Below are 23,853 nucleotides of genomic sequence, written 5' to 3' on the forward strand. Positions count from 1 at the left end.
TACAGGTAGTAGTTGTAAAAGATTTCGACAATGGTCTTGCGCAAATGTCGTGCTTGCACTCCCACTTGTCTTGCCTATCGCGAGCAGTTCTCTCAAATCCTCGCTTAAGCTAGGCGAACCCCTTGCCCCCCAAACCGCCTTCACTTGACACAAAGCTTTTATGGAACACTGATTTGCGTTGATTTAGGGCACAAAACGACCTGTGCTGCTGTCACTTCATTAGTTTACCATCATGGTTCGCAATTGGTCAAAGCCTAAGAGAAAATTGTAGAAGAATCTATGTGTACAACAAGCCGCGCTATCTCACTATACACTCTTTACCGAGCCAGCAGCTCCTTCACGTCTACTCCCCAGTCGCTCCTGCCTTCTCTATGCATTTCGAGACATATCATTACGAATCCTATCACGTGATTAGAGCTGGAAAATGGTCACGTGACTTGTCAGAACATACCTGTTGTAGTCCAAAAGACCCTCAATGCTTCCGACCGCGCTCACAGCAACATCCTGATCCCACAACTTTCTCTGGGCAAAGCTCATGACGTCCTTCTCGGTGATGGCTCCAACAACTCGCTCGATCTCCTCTGGTCCCATACGACGTCCAGTTGTGATGATCTGTCGGCCAATATCCTCGGCGACAGCAGTGGTTCCATCCAGTGACAACAGGATTGATGCCTTCAACTGTGCCTTGGCGCGCTCGACTTCGGCCTCGGTGACGTTGAATGATAGCCGTGACCATTCTCGGAGTGTGAAATGAACGAGATCATCGATACGAGTGAGTTGGTCGGTAACGAGGTAGATACCCCATAGACTAGATATTATCAGTACACATTACTCCCAAACGCTCGCTACGACATACCCGGTATCACTGTAACTTGTTGAAAAGCTCATGAAGCTGTTTGCCAGGTTGTTCTTGTTGACGAAACCACTGAGCTTGCTGCCCATGTGAGGAGCGTTACCCATGGCCCTGTCGTAGTTTCCAACAATAGCCTGTGCAACTAAAGCAGTGAAATAATCATCGTCCTTCCAGCTGACACCCTCAACGGCAATGGCGATGTTGGCGGTTGGGATAGTGTCATCACGAAGTCTGACCTCTGAACCGATAAATTCTGGCTTTGTCTTTTGTGCTGCTGCGATTCTAGCGGCAGAACTGCTATGTGGCTCGGTTGGAAGCGTGGAGAAATGCTTCTCGGCGAGTTCTACCAGTTGCTCGTGGGGAACACCACCAGCACCAACAAGAACCATACGATCAGCGGTATAATTGGTCTTGATATAGTCCACCAAGTCATTTCGTTGAATGCTCAAAATGTTCTCAGCAGGGCCCAAAATCGTTCGTCCTAATGGTTGTCCTTGGAAAGCGGTTGCGTGTAGGTGGTCGAAAACAACTTCCTCCAACTGTTTGTCAACCTCCTCTGATTCCCGTAGAATAACGTCTCGCTCTCTGTTTACAGCGCTTTCCTCGAGCTTGGAGTTTTGCAGAATATCGGAAAGGATGTTGACAGTGGCTGGTACGTCCGCGTTAAAGGCTTTGGCATAGTATACGGTGTTTTCGCGCTACAAATATTATCAGCTTCCATCCCGCCCATCCGATGAATTCCAACGTACAGATGTGTATGCGTTCAAGTGTCCTCCCATATTCTCGATTTCGAGCTCCAATTGATGCTGCGATCGGCTGGTAGTACCCTAAACCATCGTCAGCCGCCAAATCTACCCAGTTCATCCCAATTGAGTCGTACCTTGAAGGCGAGATGTTCGAGGAAGTGAGCTGTGCCATTTGTTTTGTCCGTCTCTGCCCGAGATCCAGCATCAATCCATACGCCGACCGTCGATGTCTGCGCCCATGGGGAGTGTTCTGTTGCAATCTATAGATCATCAGCAATGAGTTAGCAGACCTGAACGGCGTATCTTACGGTCAAGCCATTGGACAGTGTTGTTGATTCCGTCTTCACGCCGTTTTTCACCACAGGAGTCGCAAAACCCCTTCGCAGCGGAGCAACGGCATTAATACCTGTGCGGCCTCGCAGACCTTGCGAAAGACTCAATGCTAACCGCCGGGACGCCATGAGAGCTGTGAATGAGGGTAGGAAAGAAAGGGTTGTTTTGAATTGGGAAGGACGTCGTGGATTACCGGAATTCAAGGTCGTCTCGAGAAATGCTCTGAAGCTGTTTTCATCAGCCAATCACGACGTCGGCAATTTAGATGACTTAGGTAAGCCGGCCGCCAGATCTCGGAACCACTTCCTCGGCATGATCGCTTGAACGACATTTTGAGCTTCACGATCCTATCAGTTCCACACATTCGACGAGACAACGCTCGTTGATATATCGCGATGGCATCAATTGTCCGACCTACACTCCTCCGGCAATCATGCCTAAAAGTCGCCACCAAGAAAGCCTTCTCGACGAAGCCATCTCCTACTTTCCCCGCCATCAACAAGCCATTATCCTCTGTTGTTTCGAAAGATGCTGTACGCAGTAGATTTATGAAGGAAGCTGTTCCAAGTTCAATGCGAGTGGCAGCCTTCCATGCTACCGGCAGACGACCAATTCTTCCACCATTACCTCGTGCGTATCCAAAGTCGCTATGATGTAGACGTATAAATGCTAATATGTGCTTTAGAATCCGTCAATGGAACCGGTACGCCAGTCGATTATTGAGGTCCATAATTCCAGAAGTATGCTAATTGAGATCCAGCGAACGAACCAGCTCCGGTACCAGATCCAAGTCCAACTCACGGCTCCTACCACTGGACTTTCGAAAGACTAGTATCTGCCGGACTTGTCCCTCTCACAATTGCGCCCTTCGCTGCTGGATCATTAAACCCAATGACCGATGCGGTTCTCTGCGGTGCTATTCTTATACACTCACATATCGGATTCGAAGCTGTTCTCATCGATTATATCCCAGACAAGCGATTGCCAAAGACAAGAAAGGCGTTTATGTGGGCTCTGAAGCTGGCTACAGTTGTCGTCGGAGTTGGACTGTACGAATTCGAAACTAACGACGTTGGACTTACGGAGGCTATCAAGAGAGTTTGGAAGGCATAATTATACTGTGGTTTTGGTGGATGCGGTTGTATTTTACTTTGAGCATGCATTGCAACGTTTGTGACAGGTGGATTTTGCCGCCCTTTTCTACGTGTAAAGTGAAAACCCCAGAATGTTGCTAAATATTTTTCGATCTGGGTTAATCACCAAAACGTATTGGGCATGAATTGATGAATGTTTGACCCTATCCTTTCACATACTTCAGTGGGAAGCTCCCAATTGTCTGGAAGATTGACATGGTAAGCTTTGTTCAATGTAAAGCTCAGGGTATTTCGTCCTTGATTGATCCATGAAGTAAGACAATGTGACACTGTAGTTTGACTGACACTCTTGAGCCTGGCGCTGCATTGTCGTGGGTGTCTTTTACGGCATATAAAGTTGTAGAGTGATATTTTTCAACGTCACGGCATTTCCTTCTGTTTGTCTTAGTATTGGACCAAATAATGTATCTTCAATATCATGAACCTTCCTTCCCAGATAAAGACATTTGATAATCATTGTTTGATGTGGGGCTTTTATGATTTCTTGTAACTGAGCAGAATGACTGACTGCCTTCTCTTCAAACCGCTCACATTCGTATGACAGCAAAACAACTTACTGTTTACTATACCATCGCACTTTGTGGAGGAGCAAGCTTCTCTGACGCCTCAATATAATAACAGAGTACCTGGGTACGGAGAACTAGTGAAGGCCCAAGCAAACATCAATCACGTGCCCACCTGAATCGACCACCTCGTCGAACGCGTCCGCCAATCCAGATCCTGAATCCATCAATGACAGCAATTCAACAAATCCTTTGATCGAGCTGTACCATTATGCATCTCATTCTCAGTCTCATCTGTCAGAGCGTATCATAAGATACGAACACCGAATCTTTCAACTTTAGGGCCTGGATCCAGCGATTGTTGACGTCTCGTTTTCAACGAGTCACTGACCTGAGCTGCACCTTGTTTGTCTGTACTCAATCGTTGAACAGTTCTACCTAAGGCCGTACTAGTTGGTATCATAGCAATATGGCCGTACTTGACAGTCTTCCTCACATCAAGTCCCAGATCTGGGTGGATGGGAAACCACTTGAAGAATATGACGACGATGAAGATGAGGAGTAAGCTGTCGGTCCAGTAGCTGAGTATCAGGCTGCAAGGACGGTTACTAAGTACATTAAATCTTCTTCGGACAAGGAGTATTCGGTAAAACTCGAAATTGATACCTCATACAAATGGGATTCGCCTTCTCTGATCCATAGAGTTACAATTGATGGGAAATCCAGGGGTGGGTTGGTATTGAATGCACTATTGAAGCCTAGAAAGACTGGCATCCCTTACACTTCAAACATCCGAGGCGTCGAGATCTCGACTGCTGGGCATGGTGGCCGTGGACTTTTGAATAAATTCAGATTTGCCAAAATTAGTATGTCGTCCAACGTCCCTAGGAAATCAGTATCACTAATAACTTGTAGCTACTGACGAATCGAGAACGAAAGAAGTCAAGTCGGACTCAGAACTCTTGAAGGGGGCTGGATGCATAATTGTCACGATCTTTCGAGGCAAACAACCTGAACCCTCAATTGGCCACTCAGGACCTCCGCCGTCAGCTTTGACTGCGAAAGTCCATGAAAAGGCTCTAAAAGGCGAAGCAAAATCTCACACTACTTCGTAGGTACTGGCTGGATCAGGCTTCTCATTGCAGCTAATCATTCCTAATCTCAGATTCTCGCCATCTTTGGACATACCTAGTCCATCATTTGTTCACGTAACAGAGATGGATGGCAAAGACTATCCTATCGCAATATTCAAATACAAATATCGATCAAGAGGTAAGTTGTTCAATTTTGCATAACCGGTGCACTTGGCCTCGCGAAATGCTGACTTTCGAGAAGAATCCCTAAAAGGGCTTTTGATCCTTCCAAGAACGCCTTCTGCCTCACCGGAACCTGCTGCAAATCTAGAGAATCTCAATCCGCAACAGAGGAAAAAGCTAGACAATTTCCTCCGTGATCTTACAGTGAGTCTTACTCTTACTTATTTGGTTCTTTGCTGACAAAGACGATGAAGGGGAACGCAGATAGTAGCATAAAACGTGAGCGGGAAGACGACGATAATGGCCAGAGCTCTAGGAGAAAGAGACGTTCCGGAGAGAAAGTCACTATCGACCTTACTGAGGACTCTGACGACGAAGAAATTGTTGCTTTGAATTGATACCCATAGATTTTCCCTATAGTTTGCTACCTCGGGCTTTTGGCATTTTATCCTTATAGTTGCTGGTGGATTTAGTTGGAGGTGGAACTTTAGGGGTGGCTGGGCAAGAGTGCCAAGTATATTCTTAGTGTGCCTATCACGGTTGCTACATATCGCTAAATATTAAATACTGATTGCCTACTAATCTGTTCTCTTTATTTCGTCTTCTATCGCACGGCCTTTCTTTCATCGAATGCTTCAAGGGCCTTTCAAAAGCAAGAAAATTGAGTTATCTGTCAGCGCTTGAACACAATAGGTGTTGGGAATATTGTATTGCTAACATTGGTTTCTTGGCTATGTATAAGACTAGATCTACTCACAAGCTTCCCAAGATTCTTCTAGAACAAAGAGTTCCAAGAGAGCCAAGAGTCAGCAGAAGTAACGATGTTCCGTTACCTTTGTAGCTCAGCGACGCTTTGGTAGACGAGGTTGCATCCCGCCGCCCTGTGAAGGTGAAGTCGTGCTCCCAGAAAGATCTACTAACTCCAGTCGCTTCTGGAATTCAAAGTCGAGAAATTACTTACATCTACCACATCTAGAAGTCCTTTTCAATCGCGCTTGCCATTGTTTTACCGAGCCTACTGCGCTACATCAATCACTACCATGCTTTGTTGATCGAACAAACACTACTCGTACCAGCTTCAACATGGCGATTCTGCCCACAGTTCCCGGTCTCGAAATTGACATTTGCATCGACGGGAAACGCGTACGAGAGTATACAGATCCCACCCATAGATCGCCATGGACAAATCAATCATTCAAATACATCGAATCGAAGAGCGGAAAAGAATTTGCCATAGTCGTGCGAGTGCAGTCGCCCTTCGAGATCGAAACCCATGCCATTGCCGCGAAAGTTGAGGTTGATGGAGTCAATGTTTTGGGTCCTCTGTTTCGAAAGGAGAGATATGAGAGCATGGAGGGCTTACTCAGTCATACGATCTATGGGGTACCTGAGCGTGATGGTGTTAGGACTTTTCAGTTTGTGGAGTTGCCGAAATGTGAGTATAGATCGTTGGTATAATTTTAAGGTTGGTGTGGCTAACGCTCTGCAGGTGAGGGTGATCCTGCGATAAACCGAGAGCAGGCGACTGTCAAGAATAATTGCAAGATTGGGAGCATCGTTGTCAGAGTGTTTGAATGCGATTTGTTCAAGCAATGGAACACAGTGGATGAACAAAAATTGCCCGTACCAGATTTCAGCACAGATCTCGGACCTGAAAAAACTCATGCCATATCGTAAGTACTTGTGCTGTCGATCTTCGCCTGCTGAACTGACAATCACAGGCAGGGAAGACTCAAGAAGGCAGCGCCGATGGCAGCTTGGAAGATTCGGCAGAAGGATTCTAGACCCATTGGGACATTCATTTTTGAATATCGATCATTTGGTAATATTCTTGGCACTTCCAGTCCAAAATGTGGACTAACAACCTTCAGATGCACTTCAAGACCTCGACGTCGTCACATTCCGCCCATCCCCCAAGAAGAAAGCATCATATCGTGCTATCTCGCCACCCCCTGAACCTCCCGCTAAAGCAAAGAAAATCACAGATGAGGACGTATTCGGCTCTGTCGCTAGAGATGACACGGAAGATTTTGAACCTCGAGAAGATATGGACGGACATCCTCATACTCCTGATAAGTCAGCGTTCAATCTCCGCAAGAACTCCAGCAAGATAGCGACGCCTTCTAAGAAGAGAACGAGGAGATACAGGTAAGGCTATTCTGTGTTATGTTCACGTAATATAGAAGAGTGTGCTGACATATCCGTGCAGCAGCGATTCATCTTCCTCGGACAATATCTTTCACGAGGTACCCAACGATGAGGACAGGCCAAGCCCCAACAAAAAGCAATTCAGTCCGTCGAAAAAGGTGGCCCAGGAACTCAGTAAATTGTCGCTTAGGAAGTCGGATACTGATTCTGCGGAGGTAGAGCCAGAAGTGGTTGATTTGATCGCAGAGGTGTGAAGATGGCCTTGAACTGGTCATCTGATTATTTCCACAAGATGTCGTGTCGACTATGTTGAGGTGTTGGTTTGCAATTAGGGTTTGGCGAAATTACGTGTTGTAGATGGAATTGAGCTGTATTTTAAAATTGAATGAGAACAGGATAGCTTGTGTTCCGGGGGTGAAGGTCACTCGGTGACCGGCCGTTGCCTTGAAATTTCACATTACTTTCTTACAAACTTTAGGTAATTTATTACAATAATGGCAATAGCTTTCACCTTTAAAATTAGACTGTTTTAGACTTTATGTTATAGGAGTTCTGGTTTTCTGGTACGTTTGAGCACTAATCGTAGTAGCATTAAAACAACTTCTAGGGCTAGATAAATTGACACTTTTAGTGCCATTGTACACAGATATGCACTGCTGATAGGGAATTGAAAGCTAAATTACCACGATGTACGTTAACTGAACTGAGGTGGATCGTCCGTGTACATGTCATTATCATCTAGGAGAGCCAATGAGCTGTTGTCATAACTCAACCTTGAATGGAATACAAGCTTAGATTGTGTGAGAAATGTGGTGTAGATAATAGCATTTGCTACATACATATGAATCTATCTTTTCGCCTTTCTCAAACTCCAGAATGGTCATCTCTCGTAACTCGTTTCATAAGTTCTAGGCTGGACATCGCTCTTCCCTCCTTTCGCTAAGCGAGCCCCAACTCTCCCTGTCCAGATCGATAACTTCACTTTCCTAAAACTCGAGGCGAGATGATAACCTCACCATCAACAATCTTTCTGATCGATACGTTACCGTTCGCACGATACTTATGACATCTATCTTCTCACATATTTACTATGTATCCCCATATCCTCACCGATCTACCTCAATTCAACCAGGCCTTTCTCATCAGCTCTAGCAACACCCTCAACATTCAACCCTATATCACATATGATTAACGAAGCATTCCCAACATGACTGGGATCACAATCACAGTCCGTGTTAACGGACAAGACCTTCCAGAATATCCCACCTCCAACGATCTCCAAAAACTCCAGAACAAAAGATTAAAGCGTCACATGGAAAAAGTAACCACGACGCATTACATCGAGGTTGAAGATGGAGCTACATTCGAAGTATTCCTTTCAGTGGAGCCTCCATATCGAATGGACTGCCCAATGCTAGGTTTCAGGGTATTCGTCGACGGGGATTGGATACAGGAACCAACTTTAAGCAGAGAGGTTTACGAGGAGGATGGGAAATGGTCTGAGATCGTAACGGGGCCGGCTGTGGAGGTGGGTGGAAAACTTGCTTATCGACCTATGATATTCAAACCTGTAGCTGTCAGTAAGTCACTTCGCTTCCCTCGCAAAATCCGAGTACTGACCTCGCAGCCGAATTCATGCTTCCCAGAGCCGTTATAGCTCAGCACGTCAAGAAAATGCAAGCGGTAGGAGAGATAATCGTGGAGGTTCATCGATATAAATGTGCGATAAAATCTGACCGCTCTAATCTTGAGAAAGAGATGGTTTGGGAAAAGGATTATGAGAAAGAGGTTCATTTGAAGTCGGTTGTTAAGGGGACTGTAACCGAGGGGGTGGTGTAAGTTCAACTCTTTTCCAGAGCCAAAATGAACCTGCTGACCATGAGCGCAGATATGGAGACACGGTCGAAGCCAACGAGGAAGTTGAATTTCTGAAACTCAAACACATGGATGGTGTAGATTATATGCGGATTCAACAGATTTTCAAATATCGAAACAAAAGTAAGCAAACCCCTACAAACGACCTGTTAGAGGCAAACTGACACACACCCAGAAGCCTTGCAGTCCCTAGGCGTAATCGAATCACCACCACCTCCTCCAGAACCGCTCCCCGAAATCGACAAAGAAACCATATCAGCTGACGAAACTCTGTTACTGCAACAATACCTCGCTAAGCTGCGCGAGGAAAAAAAGGTTATTAAACAAGAGGAAGGGATCAAACACAGAAATGAGCTAGCTTCGGAGTCTAGCTTGGGTTTGAAGGAGGACGAGAATGAAGATGGCGATCCATTTCGCAGAAGTTTAAGGAGGAAGAGAAGATGCACCGAGGTTATTGATTTAACGGGGGATGAGTAGGATGTTTTAACAATTGGGAATTAGGAATTCTGGGTTAAGGCTATAGGTATAACGGTTAAGCGGAAGGGAGTTCAAGTCATGATTCAATGGATAAAACCTCGATAGGTAGAAAAGCACTTATTGCCTTTTGATTTATATAAATTCCATTTTTATGACACCAAGTTTCCTTGACATAGCATCATCGTATTATGGGTGAGGAGACGCATCTAAGAGTCAGCAGTCTACCTCGAAGTAGGTACAAAAAGACATACCAATCATCTCTAATTATGAATTCTACATCACCCATTTATCCATGCGAAGCTGCTTTGATATCTGAAAAAAATGAAGAAATTCGAAGATGCCAGGTTGACGAACTCACCAATATAAGAAATAAAAAATGTATTCCCGCATATGCGACAAGAGATTCGTCGAAATGCTATTCTATTCGCCATCCCTATCTATCCATGCAAGTCTAATAAATCATATCCTCCGAAACAGCCCAAACCGATCATGCTTTCAAACAACTCTATAGCAAAGGATTAGAGCGGTATTCCGGAACCACAACACTGTTTCCCTTCTCAGCGCCCTTCTCTCCCTCAAGGCCATCCTGCACATCATCTTCATGCTCGGCAAGGAACTTCTCGGCTTCGAGAGCTGCTATGCAACCAGAACCTGTGGTATGTTAGTTTCAAAATTGGGAAAAGAATGGAATTGAGAATTACCAGCTGAGGTGATAGCCTGTCTATATCGCTTATCCTGCACATCACCAGCAGCGAAAACACCCTCAATATTGGTATAACTCGTTCCTGGCTTCGTGATGATATAACCCTCATCATCGGTATCAAGCTGGCCCTTCACTAAAGCAGTCGCTGGATCGTGTCCAACAGCATAGAAGAGTCCATTAGCCTCCATAGTCTCCTCCTTTCCAGTCTTAACATCCTTAATGACCATATGGCTCATCAATCCCCGATCGTCACCCTTGACTTCCACTCCAACGGTGTTGAATTTGACGGTCACCTTCTTGTTGGCCATTAATCGCTTGGCCATGATGCTCGACGCTCTGAGCACCTCTTTTCGTACCAGCACCACGACGTGAGATCCGTATTTTGTAAGGAACATAGCTTCCTCTGCCGCAGAATCTCCTCCACCGATAACGACTAATGGCTTGTTTCTGAAAATTGGCACGGCTCCATCGCAGACGGCGCAGGCTGAGATACCATTTTGCCAGTATTTCTCCTCTCCTTCAAGACCCAGTCTTCGTGCTGAAGCACCTGTTGCGATGATGATGGTATCAGCGGTATTTGGTTCCTTGTCCTCGGCGTATTCGTTCCAGTATTTGAATGGTCTTTTTGACAGGTCGACCTTTGCTACTGTCTCGGTGATGATTTCTGTGCCGAATCGTTCGGATTGTTTGCGCATGTTGTCCTGGGAATTTATGTTAGCTTTGTTTTCAACAATCTCCATGCCAAACTAACCATCAACTCAGCACCTCCAATTCCATCTGGGAAACCTGGGTAATTCTCGACATCGGTAGTCGTAGTCAATTGTCCACCAGCAGCGATACCATTAGCAAGGAACCCCTCATACAGCACAGCTGCAAAACAATTAGCACTCCCCACCAAATGAAAAGCTGTAGAACTCACGCTTCAACTCTGCTCTCGCCAGGTAAACAGCAGCAGTATGCGCTGCAGGGCCGGAGCCAATAATCACCACCTTGCTATGCATTCTTCTCTTCTCTGTCTTGCCCAAGAGACTCGTCGCACTCGCAAGGCCGGTCGCCTGTTGTACTTTTGGTCTCTGCTGTATACTGGAAGCAGCAACGATGCCAAATCCAGAGACTCCCGAGCGCAAAGTTCTTTTCAAAGCTGAGGAAAACAGTTTGTCTGTCGCTCTTGTTTCGGTATTTTGGAATGTATGTAGCTGGTTTCGAGGGAGGCGAAAAGCTTATATAGAAAGGAGGATTTGGAAGGATCTGAGTTAATTCGGAAAGTGGGAGCTAAATGCTAGATATGGAAGGTTCTTGTTATGGGTTTGAGGGATTGATTTCTAAGGGCTGTTGAACCTCGCAGGAAATTTTGAGTCGCGTTCCTTGCGACCCCGCCAAAGACCCGTCGAGTTGGCTTTTGATTCCAAACCCCGATGGTTCTGGCCACAGCTCCGCCCAGACATTTAATAAGCAACGCCTTTTGTGTAATTCATTCTAACATCCAGCCAGCCGCGGTACAACGACGATTCTAGATCTCGTACGAGTACGAGATATCTGTTCCTGTTTACTTGAGAAGGACAAACAATACAATCTTCACGTGACCGATTTGAACACCTTTAGTCCTCCTAAATTGGCCGACTCATGTAACAAATCTAGAGAATCAACGATATCTCATGCAAAATAAGTAATATTAGGTCTATCTCTTAAACGCCACTGCTCCCAGAAACTCCATCATGTACCACATGTACAGGTTTCAAACGCTAAGCCAATGGTGCCCCAAGATTTTCCATTTCTTTGACGTACCGCTCCCATATCTCGATGGTATTCCCGTAAAAGTCCACATGTGCATCGGCCAAAGCCCCAAATTGTGTCTTGAATTCGATTCGCTTGATTCTCTCAAAATCCTGAACTTCCCGAACAACCTCCTCATCAAAAGCTTCAGTGGTCTTCTTGGCATCTTCAACTCCAGCCGTAAGAGCCTCTATTCTTAGTTCCAGCTTTCGAAGTCTCTCACGCCGCGATTGTTCATGGTCCACACCACGCACATCTTCAATCTTGCTCCGAATAAAACCAGCAGTTCCTGAATGTGCCCCGCCAGGAGACGCTAGGTAATCCCTATCTGTCGTAGACTTCGTAAGATATTCTGTCAACTGTTCGAAATCCAGCTGCTTTTGCTCTCGAGCTTTTAATAAATTCTTTACCGCGGTGCTGTATGCCTGCATATCTCGCAAGCTTCCGAGATAATCCTGGTCCGTATGGTCTTTCAGTGTTCTCATACCAGCTGACGTATCTTCCACGCTTGCTGAAAAAGCATGCACAGAAGGCTCGACCCCAGGCTCCAGCGTGATGAGCTTTTGAAATTGTTCGGCGAGATCCTTCAAATCCGTTTCAATATCTCCTTCTCTTCTAGCGACACGGGCCACTATTTTCTCTACATGTCCTAAATCCTCATCCAGCTTATCCGACCTTTCCCTAACCTCAATGAATCGCCTATCCGGTTTGCCGACCTTCGTGAAAGCATTTATAAAGGTGTCTGTAAAATTATCAAAGACTCCGGAAGCGCCTTGCTCGGACGCTGAGGAGCCTCGCTGAGGTCGGGTCTTCATGGTAGCATTCCAATCCGAGCTTTCGAGGAAGATGATGAGAAGCGCACTTCTTCGAAGAACAGGATGAAGCGCTAATCGGGTAAGAAATCGATGCAGGGAATTCGCGCGACGTGACGTGAAGTCTGATCCAAATCGGTCGCCTCTCACATATTCCATCTTATGCTTGTCTGGAAGTGGCGGTACAGCGCAAGCTGGGTATTCTTTCGAGAGGGTTTTGTAGAGAAAAACGAAGTCTGTAAATCGTCGGCGCACATTCGTAACTGGCTTTTGGAAGGAGGGGAAGTTTGTCTGGAAATTATCAGTAGGCCGCTTATAACACTATGATATATCATTGCTGGTGATTATTGCTAGCATTGTAGCTAGAATGTTCCTGGTGCTTGAAGGTGGAAGACAAGGGCTTCGCGCAAAAGCAATCAAGAAGGCTTGAAGGAAGGTACTAACAGTTGTGGTAACCAGATACGATACATAAGCATCTTTAGAGCCATCGTTCTCTTTCAGAGGCTGGGTAACGGTGCATTCTAAGGTTCCTTCTCCAACTCCAGCGAGGTCCATCGCATCCGCATTACCACCCAGCTGCTCATGAACTCTCTCGCTTTTGTCTCCCCCTGGCCCCCCTTCTACGCTTGCAGCGGAACGATCTGCCTGACCTGCAGGATCACTCTGCCACGAAACATTCGCGAAATCGTCGTGGTTCATTCCGCCCATTTGGGACTGCGGGGCAGCCCGATGCTTTGGTTCAGCGGGACGTGGCTTGCAAGATTGGTCTGGGAGTTTGTTGAAAGAGGTTCGGGGCTTAGGATATGCGATTCAAGCCGTTTATGAAGTCATTCCTTGTTTGTGCTGCTGGCTGTGAGTGTTTCGCGTGGTGGGTGTTGTCAGATTATTGTTTGCGCACCGATGACGAGGCAGGAGCAGTCGAGAGCTCCAATGCAATTCCATTGCAGGGGGTTGCGAATGACTAAGCGAAGACCCCCTCTACCTACGTGCCGCCTATTTCCCATCTTTCGTCGACGGGTGAATCTACTAGACACGTGGAAGACTTGGGATTTGGAACCTTTCAACAACTCCATTCAATTACTTTTTGATTTCGACATTTCAGATAAAGACGGGTATTTTGTCCCGCATATGGTAGTAATCTTCTTGCGCTTTGGCCGATCCACTTGATCATGGATCTTTGATTATTGACCCTGATCAACACATACTGTACAGGAAGCAAAGAGACATCAGCGAACTGTTAATAAACCGAAACACCCTGGGACCTATTGCTGGTTCTCTCCCTAAAGTCAGTCAGTGTACTTCCAAGATAGGATTGGACCCTGATTTCTACCACCTCAATAATTTCCTCTACGGTAGTACGGAGAAGTACTAATCTTCCTTTTAAGTGTGCTTAGATACGTCCGCGGCAATGATACGTTACGTTGTTAAGATTTCTATTCAGCTGTCCTGTCATTATTTTTAAAAGTCTTGGTAGAGCTTATCTAGTTGATCGGGATCTCAAATTGAGCAAAACTGTTCCATACGGGACACGCATCGTTTGATTGAGTGCGAATCACGCAGGTCTAAAAAGCTGCAATTGGGCGTAGAACACAACTCGGCCTTTATTCATTCACTGGAATAGTCCTAAAAATGTCTTGCCGACATCGTACTGCAGCCTGGAATGGTTGCTTTTCTACCTCCCCTACAATTGCCAACTGCTGTCACCATTTCATTCCAACTTAAATGTCAACCAAACGCAGCTGCCGGCAAAAAGGATCGAAGTTACAAAGTATCCGCAATTCGATCATCCAAGTAGTACTCGTATCGTGGCATGAGTAAGGAGACTGGAAATAAACCGGTGTTTGCTGAGTCAGGTCCGTTGCAATTGAACGTCTTTTTGTACTGCCGAGGGCATTTGAGCTCATGACCAATGGCTAATCATACCTCACAGAAATGAATGCCTCCGCAAGCTCACAAGCGTTTTTCTGCTTTGGAAGCCTGCCCGTAGAACTACGGATCAAGATATGGGAAGCGGCGCTGCCAACCCCTAGGATCATATGGCCTTACCACAAAGATAATCCCACCACCGTTGAATTGCAAGATTGGGAAGCGCTTAACCACACAGATCGGACGAAAAAGTCAAAATTCAAGATTTTCACTCTACTATTCGTCTGTAACGAGTCCCATAGCGTATTTCGTCATCATTACCAGTTGTTCAAAACTCCTCGACCGGACTGGTGACCTCTCGACTATGTGGAATACTCTAATATGCCTTAGACATGCTGGCCCCTTTGGGTCGATCCAAATCGCGATACTATTGTTCTAAGAATTGACTATTTTAATCCAACAACTGAGCCGAAATTCGATCTTAGTCGTTTGGAAAATCTTGCTTACACGAGCACCGCTTCGCAAGATGCAATGGCAACACAAGTAAACTACACTGGTTTCGCTCTCATCAAACAGCAATGCCCAGCACTACAAACGCTGACATTCATTGCCAAAGAAAGTCTCGACGAGGACGGCTGGCCTTATCCAGTTCTCCCCGCACAAGGAAGCCCATGCAAATTTGTGCAACTGATTCCGCTCGAAGGGATTTTTGACCACGAAGTGCGCCATATCCTTACTTGTTGTCTCCAAAGAATGCCATGTTACGATGATCTTACCTCATGAAGTGAGTTTGACCTCATAGATCTAAACTCACATCGGTCAAATATGATCAAAGAGTTTCGGGTTGTACAAGCTAATAATGAGCAATACTGGGGGGGCATACACTTTAGAGTTTGCTTGCAATCGTCAGTTGATGCCCTTGAGGTGTGCGGAGATGGTGTTGATAAATTGTTTGGTACACACTGGATCAGGAGACATCCAGTGTCGCAGCATAATCGGGGCCATTTTTATTTGATGCAACAGACGAAAGACGATTTCATGAGTAGGTATGACGGTATTTCGAGATTGTTCGAGGAGAATCAATTGGTTGAGGACGACTGATATATTATGGAATTGCAGACAGCCAAGGGTTGAAATGGGCAATGGACAAATTGAAGGGAAATTTTAGCAATGGGCTCGGCCACCAGTGTATTCGTGGTCTCGAGTCTGTGATATCTAGATGATGGTATCAGACAAACTTCACAACGGCCTGTATCTATTCACGACGAATCCGAAGACATTTTCCACCCATAATAGTTTGTAACATTACGTCCCTGAAATCGGGTTCTTTCAACTCCTTCATCAGTGTCTTCATTACACACATGGAAATACGGTACACAGAATGTTCGATTGAATGACTCGGAGAATTCCAGATGGGACCCCATTACTATAAAACCACTTTCTGCTCGAGAAGCCGACATGATCACACCCACTAAGATGAAGCACGGCTGCGTTTGTCATTGTGGTATCACAACTTCAACTGGAGATGGGTTTGAACAATTACCTGTCTGAGAGGTTACTGCTGGTGGTTGTAAAAACGCTTTCTCCCTTCTCGACGTACCAAGAATTATCTAATTGCCAAGCTCTACACTACCCGCAAATAAAGCTTCGATTAACATGTGGCAATTGCTCTAGGATCTAGGCCAAGGTATCCAGCTACGACCTGTCTAATGAAATGGCTAGATGAATTATCCACGAACCTTCCTGGGCATTGGATCGTTCGTCGAAAAGTCCAAATATAGACTCTATTTATACACATTGCTTGTGTTCGATGATGCCCTGGTGAACTTCCTTACAATGTACTGAATAGGTAAACAACGCGATTTCCTCCTACGCGAATGGGAATACGCGACTTGTCATCTCATTTGGGCTCAACCGTGGTATTGTTTGCTTATTGTGCTGTTGCGTGCCATGTTTTTCAAGATAACAATTAGGTAAGTGGCCTCTCTTGCCCGAAAAGACTGGTAAATTCCCATCTCGTGTATTGCCAAGATTCTATTGCTTCGGAACATCGAATTGCTCAGAGATCTTCCAGTAAATGGCAAATGAAGCGGTGACTAACTATGGTAATCTAGTATATCGATGTCACAAGCGAATATTCAATCGCAATGTTCGAGTTCGAGTCAATTCAACAGCCATGGACTGCCATGGACATCGAGTCTGCACAGACAATAGAAAACATATTCATAACCGATGCGCTCTCGATGTCTCTACTCAGATACCCGTCAAGCATCGACCTAGCATCACTAAACAAAAGAATCCAGAGAAAAAAAGCCGAAATCACATGCGCCGCCTGTCTCGAACCATACCCGCCAAACGACATCGCCAAAGCAGAATGCGAGCACTACTATTGCCACATCTGTGCCAACCACATGTTCACCGCATCCGTCAAAGACATAAGTCAATTCCCTCGAACTTGTTGTCAACTAGGCATTCCACTGGATTCGTTCCGAGAATTTCTGGATGAGAAATTGATCCAGCAGTATGAAATGCGGAAAGTGGAGTATGAGACCAAATACCTACGATACTGCGCCAACCCACACTGCTCCCATTTACTCGCAGAAAAAAATTGTGGGAACGATGTCGGCAAATGTTCGTGGTGCAAGACGAAAACTTGTTTGATATGCAAAGGGAAATATCATACTGGGAGAGATTGTCCGAATGATGAGGCGGTGAAAGAGGTTATGAAGATTGCTGGGAAGATGAAATGGCGGCAGTGTCCCCGTTGTCATCGGATGGTTGAGTCTACGGGGGGTTGTCATAGGATAACGTGAGTAAACCATAGAATTTTTGAGGGATTTACTGATTCTCGTAGTTGTTTTTGCAAATATCATTTTTGTTATCGTTGTGGAGCAGACTGGGAGGGTAACCATCACTGCAAACTACTTTCGGGCTGGGAAAATGCGGTGAATGCCGTAGGATGATGTCTAGTATGTTAGCATCATACTTTGATCCATTCATTGTTATTCTTATGCTACGGGGAACCTAGGGTGTGGAGGGGTCGACGAATGGCATGTCAGTTGGAGAAAAGAGGATGCGCGGGTGCCCTAGGCTATTGGGTCGTAAGCAAAGTCCAATTTAATCAGATATTGATAAAGCAGATTTGCGTTTCTTGGGCGATAGGACGTTTATCATAAACAACAGCTAGCTAGTCATATCTATACTATCACTTCAATTCTTTTCTCTCTATCGAGTTGTGTTCGAAGCTTTTTCTCATTTTTTGTCAACGATTTTTAATATCAAATTTTTATTAGTGGTACTTTGGATACTATCATGGCCCTTCAATCATGTAGTAAGAATTTCATTCACTGTCTCCTTCTCCTTCTGTCATCGTCTTGAAGTCATGAATCCATCTAGGCTAAGGATTTCAATACCCGAGCGGCCGATTTGCAGATCTTTTTCAGTTGCTGGCTTTCTAAAAAGGGATAACGAGAGTATCACCTGCAGATTTGACAGCTCTAGCCTACTGATCGTTAGGTGATTGAGGTTTGTAGGTCGTGCTTTGCAGAGTGGTAGGCCAAGTGGCATCGTATTCGACTCGACTAATTTCATCAATTCAAACATAAAACACCAGGAACCATTTTGAAAAATAAGCTGATGAGCAAATTTCTAGTCGAATCGCTTCTTTGTCTTGGTTCCTTTGCTTTCCTCATCATCCACACCAATATTTGTCATTACTTGCGCATCTACAAACCCATTCTCTCACGTTTCATCACAAGACCAATAAAATCATTAGATGTTTTGATGATCTGTAAGACATACTATTCCCGGGCGGATCCGGAGAAATTCCCGCGTCCCGCATGTACAAGTAAGCTTAAGTGCGCCGTTGCTTATTTCCTTCACCGGAGATTTCTGACATGCATATATGCATGACTAAACGAGCTTGAAATCGGAATACGGGGTAAAAGTGCTGCTCGGGGTATGAGTGACTGGATATCTCTAACTTTTGAGAAGTCTCGAACTACTGCAGTGCTTTTTTCTGGGTGCATGCTATTTAATTGAAGTAGATGCTGAGACATCTGCTGGCGGGTTAGCATTACAGTATGAACGAGAAGATTAATTTGACGAATTTTCGTTAATTCTAAGCGAACTTCAAGTAACTAGGTACATAGGTACTTCTTCGACCAATTCCACAATGATTACTGGTCAGAGCCTTGCTTACTTGCCGAGCAAACGCTGATCCGAGGCGATATTAAGTCTAAATGTAATACCCGTAACTTTCCATTTTCATCAAGTCATGGAAATAAGCTTCTTCAGTGCGGTCTGCAAGGCGGGTGTAACTCCTTCATGATCTATCTTGTGGGATGGTAAGAGTGATGTGGACGACTACGGGTGTCGTCCAGTCGTCCAATTAAGCTCGTGTTCTTGAATATTTTAGTAAGTCTACCCCACAAAGTAGAGAGTGCAAAGGAGTGGCGGCGCTTGTTTTCTTGTTATGGCAAGTTGCGGTACAACATCACGTTGCGCAGAAGCCAAGGAAGGAAAATTTAGTGTGCTATTCTTGGTCTTGTCACTTTCAGTTGCCAATGACAATTTTAAGACCCAAGGAATGCTTCTGTCATTCAAAGGGTCGTTATTGTGGGACTAGAACTGGCATACCGCTCGTGATCTACACTTCCTGAGTTGTTGAGCAGCGGCCGATTTTTCGAATCAATATCCTGTAGAACCCAATTAGCCTACTTCAACACCTCGTCACTTTGCGAGTGAGAACCTTTCAACCAAAGAACCCACGAGAACCTCCTGGGTCTGCGATTTCCAACATGCGGACATGGGCACCGCTTTCCTGTTTGGTAATATATCTCACCATGCAACTGCACATCTCCCTTGACTCCGCCAATCTTGAGTATATCCGTATAGAATCTCACTCATACATGTGCTAAATGATGATTCTTCGGTAACCAGAACAATGTAGAGCATCAAGGATCTCGTATTACGCTTGAAGAGAAGAGTTCCAAAAATTATAAAGTCTTCCCATCCCTCCAACATTTCTCAATCCTCATCCCTTCCACAATTACTTCCAATCACTTCTATACATCCTCACTTCACTTTAGAAAACCACTTTCCATCAAATCAGCAAAAATGCAGTTCACAACCACCCTCATCGCGATTTTCGCAACCGTCGCACTCGCTGCCCCAAGCGCCGAAGTCACCCACCAGAGCGCCCTCGACATCGTCCAGACCATCACACCAGACGCTCTCGCAAGATACGAAGCTGGGATTGTATCTCCCAGCGTCGCTGCTCGTGGTGTTGATACCACTCTTGACAAGCGCGATATCACTCACCTCTTCGTCTGCACTGATGCCAACTTTTCTGGAAAGTGCCAGAATTTGGCTACGGATCGGGAAGTCTGCCGTAAGTTAATGCTCCTGATAGACATGCTGGAGAAACTTCTGACACGAGGATTTAGACTTCCTCGGTAATGGATTCGATAACTCCATCTCTTCTCTCGGACCTGACAATGATGGAACTCAATGCTGCATCTTCGAGTAAGTGACTCCACGTCCAAGACATCCAATCCCGTGTATCTTCAGTCTTCAGGCTAACATCAATCTCAGCAACTCTGACTGCACTGGCGCTTCCGTGTGCCAAATCCACGCCCCTGGAATTTTCAACTTGAACGACTTTGGCTTCAACGACCGTGCCAGCTCTTACAGATGCTAGATCTTATCGCAAATGACACCGGAAAAGCACCGGATTCATAAATGACTTGATCAATCATTGCTTGGATTCTGTGAAGGAGGACGTGGAGGTTGTTGAAAGTGGGACGGTGGTGAAAATAAATTATTAGATACATTCCTTTAATAAATATAATTGAGAGACTGCTTCATTGTGGCATAAGATTGCTTATTGAAAAGTTGCCAGTGTGTGATAAATGCCAAAGCAGGTTCTAGAGTCGTATTGCTCAGTCGCTGATTGCCATCTCGCAGACATGTTGGTCCTTCTCCGACTGAGCTGGAAGCTGAAAGGTGAGTAATTTGGCTACAACAACTTTAGTTCTACACATATTCCAATGGGATGTGGTGCAAGGCAGGAGCCTGACACGTCAGTCATTCATAGGGCGACGAGACAGAAGCCTGGGAGTGTCGTTCCCATCGACTTCTTGAGCGTTAAAGGGAGATGCAGTCCAGGAAATCCAAATCTCTAACGTTGGACCAAGTTCTTTGGAGAGTACGCTTTGAATGACCTGTTTAATTCAAGACCCTATGTGTCCAATCAAAAAGGTAAGCATCAAGTGTGACCAATTTTGCGACAATTACCACGTGACGAGCCACGGCGCCAGAACAGACGTAGAAAATGTATTCAACTAATTCTAGCCACGATAAGCATATCTTAGACAACAGCACGCTGATCTGCCATTATACATTATAAACCTATGTTCGCTGGGTACCGATGATATACCCCTGATCAAAGCAGGACACCGAGGCCCAAAGCCAGATGCTCATTAGTCCATGAGGCTAATGCCAAGTATGAGCCCTACAGATTCAAATCCATTCGTCCAAAAATGGACACGAAATTACCTATACAAACTCCATAGTCTGCAAGAAATAGTTTCCACCTAGTAGCGATATCGATGTGGTAGAGTGACGTCGGCCCAAGAAGGACAGCAAGGGCAGGTTCTTCACTGCGGTTTCCATTGCCGTCATAAACATAGCTAAGGACATTCAGTCCAAGGTGACGAGATTTGACTGACCCTCTTTCTTGATTCTCTTGGGCGTTTGCTCGCCATCCTCATCCGACCCATCACTTCTATCATGCTTGTTTTCGCCGTACACTGTCTCGTCAGTCCCGAAACTTGCTACAAGAGACAGAGCATGATTCAACTGCTTCTGCTTAGCAATCAGGTCACCCTTATACTTCTTGGCTTCCTTCTTGCACTTTGATTCTGCTGACTTCAGCTCGTCAATCTTCGCTTTCAGCATAGTGACTTCTGCAGCATCGCCATCTCGCAAAATCTCCAATGTCGACGCGCGCTGGTGTGCGACTTTCAGGTCTTCATCCCTCAGTCGCAGCTGCTCCGATAACTCACGCACTTGATTTGGCACTGTCTTAACACGTGAGGGTGTAATTTCTCGTGGTTTTGATTTTTCCCCCAATTCTTCTGTAAGTTGTCTTTTCTGCTTTTGAATCTCGGCGTTCGCGGCTTGCAAGGCCTTGTCCTTGGTCGAGATCTGGAATTTCGCTCTTTTGAGTTCATCCCGAAGCTGAATTACCAGAGCCTCGGCATCTTTTGCGATCCGTTTTTCTCGAAGAATTATCTCACTGGACTCGTTACAGGCCCTTGTACGAGTCTCGAAGTTGGCGGTCATTCGCTGGAGATCCTGCTCAAGAGTCTCACACTTTTTTGTGAAGCGCGCTGTTTGCTCTTCATAATCCTGTATCGTCTTTTTCAATCCAGCGGTCTCCTTATTCGTTGTGAGCAATCGATCCTCTAGACGTCGCTTTTCATTGGCTTCAGAGTCAACCTTTGATAGCTGTGAGTCTTTAAGACGTAGGCGCCTCTCATATTCGTCAAGTTTGTGATTCAGTTCATCGACATCGCGCTCACGTGCTGTGCTACATAGGCGTGATATCTCCGCCTCTGCTCGCTGTAATTTCCCCTCTGTGTTTTTCAAGGATTCCTTGACATTATCAAGTTTGGTATGCTGCGACGCCACCTTGTCCATTGCACGACGATAATCCAGGTTCCGTTGTTCGAGATTCTTCATAACTGTGTCTAATATTTGGTTCCGCTCAATGTTATTCTTGTTACCTTCCAAGGCTTCTTCCAATTCTTTGATTCTTTTATCCTTTACTTCTAGCACCTTCAATAGGTTATCCATCGGTGATCGCTGCTGATTCATTGCCCCCATATAATGATTTCCTTCGTTCTCACGAATGACATGATCATTTCTGCGGATAAAAGGCTCGTTCTCGCGGATAAGGGAATGGGTCTGATCTCGCGGACGGAAAGCTGAACTTCCAGGACGTATTATTTCATCGTTGGGGGCTCGCCTTTGCTGACTGCTTGTAGAAGCATGCTTATAATGTTGAAACTGAGCATTATTATGAGGCCAATAACCCATCGTACCATTTGCATTGCGGTTCGTCTGAGGGTAAGAATTGTAATAGGACCCCGGGAAGTCTTGATCTGCTTCGAAATTGGGCACATTGCGTGGTGCTCGAGGTATAGTTGGTGCCGCTCTGATTGATGGAGTATTGGCGGAAAAGCCACGAGATACTGGTGGTGGCGACTGCTTGATGTTAATATCTAAGGCTTCATGGACCCAAGTCTGACGAGAGAAATGTTCCATCCAACCAACGAATTTCCCTACTTCGACTGCGTTGCCTTCTTCGCCCTCGGTCGCCTTAAATTTTCCGAGTTTGATCATTAACTCCATTGTTTTCTTCTTTTTTGAACTGTGGCCAGAATCTTGCTTTTCGAGATCTTTAATCTCGACGTCTTGTCTTTCGAGATTGAAGCGCCCCAAATGTCGATTGTTCTTTCCCCCAAATGCATAAATCTGGTGGGCAACTTGTCCTAGAACTTCTACCTGGTACCCCTCTCGTAGGAAATGAAGAGCCGCAGCATTAAAATGCCAGTTTAAGCTTAGATCCAAATCTTTGTCATAGTCTTGTCCCTGTCGAATCCGTACACTCAGTTCCAGGTGCTGGTGCTTGTCCATAAATCTGACGTGACCAAAAGTACCGAGAGATTTTCCGGGTGTTGGAGAGCGCACAAGTATGCGCTCTTGCCCAATCTCCAAGTGGATCTTTCCAATATCTTTGTTGGCAGCTTTTATCAAGTTTATCCTATCATTGGTGTTAGCCCTCTCTTTACTAGCTGATCAATAGTTCGGTGCTCAACAAACCATGATTGAACAAAAGTGCTGAAGGCGTCTTCCGTCGTGTTCGTGTCAGCCTTATAGTTCTTGGTCATTTCAAATGCCTCCCATTTCGAAGTCGGCTCCTCCTCTTTATGGATAGGATCAGCATCAGAATTCGCCATTTCGTGTTCTGTCATGTTAATGAAGCTGATAGTGGGTGGCGCTTTTTGCTGGGTCAACAGCCGGCGCAAAATACATCGCTGGAAAAGTCGAACCGGCCTTCAGATAAAGCGCATCGCATTCGACGACTGCACGATTCTGGTTGAAAGCGGTGGTGCGCTCTAGAGTCAGAAGTTGTGCGACAAGGCAGCGTTTTGATTTTGACCTCGAAGCATCACATTAAAGTTTTTCCTTATCTAACCAGATAAAGAAATAGTGACAAGCTGGTTTTCTTGTTTATCAGAAAGGTGTAGTGAATCTTGAGAGCAGGCTGGCTGGGGTTGTGCAGTC

At 45.5% G+C, this 23,853-nt stretch overlaps 10 protein-coding genes across 10 annotated transcripts; 6 read left to right on the plus strand and 4 right to left on the minus strand.

The window, feature by feature from the left end:
• Positions 1–369: 369 nt before the first annotated feature.
• On the minus strand, positions 370–2,060 carry GLAREA_08484 (LuxS/MPP-like metallohydrolase; the record flags this gene model as incomplete). The annotated part of the gene is made up of 6 exons (XM_008090528.1): positions 370–400; positions 452–808; positions 857–1,551; positions 1,603–1,680; positions 1,734–1,859; positions 1,908–2,060. 6 exons carry the CDS (start codon positions 2,058–2,060, stop codon positions 370–372), a joined length of 1,440 nt encoding a protein of 479 aa, XP_008088719.1.
• Positions 2,061–2,327: 267 nt separating this feature from the next.
• GLAREA_08485 (Fumarate reductase respiratory complex transmembrane subunit) lies at positions 2,328–3,045 on the plus strand (the record flags this gene model as incomplete). Its single annotated transcript, XM_008090529.1, has 3 exons — positions 2,328–2,562; positions 2,618–2,635; positions 2,693–3,045. 3 exons carry the CDS (start codon positions 2,328–2,330, stop codon positions 3,043–3,045), a joined length of 606 nt encoding a protein of 201 aa, XP_008088720.1.
• Positions 3,046–4,058: 1,013 nt separating this feature from the next.
• GLAREA_08486 (uncharacterized protein) lies at positions 4,059–5,243 on the plus strand (the record flags this gene model as incomplete). Its single annotated transcript, XM_008090530.1, has 6 exons — positions 4,059–4,150; positions 4,292–4,455; positions 4,505–4,700; positions 4,755–4,861; positions 4,925–5,049; positions 5,100–5,243. 6 exons carry the CDS (start codon positions 4,059–4,061, stop codon positions 5,241–5,243), a joined length of 828 nt encoding a protein of 275 aa, XP_008088721.1.
• Positions 5,244–5,928: 685 nt separating this feature from the next.
• On the plus strand, positions 5,929–7,247 carry GLAREA_08487 (uncharacterized protein; the record flags this gene model as incomplete). Its single annotated transcript, XM_008090531.1, has 5 exons — positions 5,929–6,280; positions 6,335–6,518; positions 6,567–6,667; positions 6,717–6,993; positions 7,055–7,247. The coding sequence occupies 5 exons, from the start codon at positions 5,929–5,931 to the stop codon at positions 7,245–7,247; spliced, it is 1,107 nt and encodes a 368-aa protein (XP_008088722.1).
• Positions 7,248–8,200: 953 nt separating this feature from the next.
• Positions 8,201–9,345, plus strand: GLAREA_08488 (uncharacterized protein; the record flags this gene model as incomplete). The annotated part of the gene is made up of 4 exons (XM_008090532.1): positions 8,201–8,573; positions 8,621–8,828; positions 8,882–8,991; positions 9,044–9,345. 4 exons carry the CDS (start codon positions 8,201–8,203, stop codon positions 9,343–9,345), a joined length of 993 nt encoding a protein of 330 aa, XP_008088723.1.
• A 505-nt stretch (positions 9,346–9,850) lies between these two features.
• Positions 9,851–11,049, minus strand: GLAREA_08489 (FAD/NAD(P)-binding protein; the record flags this gene model as incomplete). The annotated part of the gene is made up of 4 exons (XM_008090533.1): positions 9,851–9,996; positions 10,047–10,749; positions 10,800–10,918; positions 10,968–11,049. The coding sequence occupies 4 exons, from the start codon at positions 11,047–11,049 to the stop codon at positions 9,851–9,853; spliced, it is 1,050 nt and encodes a 349-aa protein (XP_008088724.1).
• Positions 11,050–11,790: 741 nt separating this feature from the next.
• On the minus strand, positions 11,791–13,341 carry GLAREA_08490 (PX; the record flags this gene model as incomplete). Its single annotated transcript, XM_008090534.1, has 2 exons — positions 11,791–12,924; positions 13,078–13,341. 2 exons carry the CDS (start codon positions 13,339–13,341, stop codon positions 11,791–11,793), a joined length of 1,398 nt encoding a protein of 465 aa, XP_008088725.1.
• A 1,224-nt stretch (positions 13,342–14,565) lies between these two features.
• On the plus strand, positions 14,566–15,282 carry GLAREA_08491 (uncharacterized protein; the record flags this gene model as incomplete). The annotated part of the gene is made up of 2 exons (XM_008090535.1): positions 14,566–14,802; positions 14,890–15,282. 2 exons carry the CDS (start codon positions 14,566–14,568, stop codon positions 15,280–15,282), a joined length of 630 nt encoding a protein of 209 aa, XP_008088726.1.
• Positions 15,283–19,617: 4,335 nt separating this feature from the next.
• GLAREA_08492 (uncharacterized protein) lies at positions 19,618–20,200 on the plus strand (the record flags this gene model as incomplete). The annotated part of the gene is made up of 3 exons (XM_008090536.1): positions 19,618–19,891; positions 19,947–20,025; positions 20,095–20,200. 3 exons carry the CDS (start codon positions 19,618–19,620, stop codon positions 20,198–20,200), a joined length of 459 nt encoding a protein of 152 aa, XP_008088727.1.
• Positions 20,201–21,201: 1,001 nt separating this feature from the next.
• Positions 21,202–23,540, minus strand: GLAREA_08493 (uncharacterized protein; the record flags this gene model as incomplete). The annotated part of the gene is made up of 2 exons (XM_008090537.1): positions 21,202–23,329; positions 23,389–23,540. The coding sequence occupies 2 exons, from the start codon at positions 23,538–23,540 to the stop codon at positions 21,202–21,204; spliced, it is 2,280 nt and encodes a 759-aa protein (XP_008088728.1).
• Between the last annotated feature and the right edge of the window lie 313 nt (positions 23,541–23,853).

Source organism: Glarea lozoyensis, assembly GCF_000409485.1.
Source record: "Glarea lozoyensis ATCC 20868 chromosome Unknown GLAREA9, whole genome shotgun sequence".
Taxonomy (NCBI): Eukaryota; Fungi; Ascomycota; class Leotiomycetes; order Helotiales; family Helotiaceae; genus Glarea; species Glarea lozoyensis.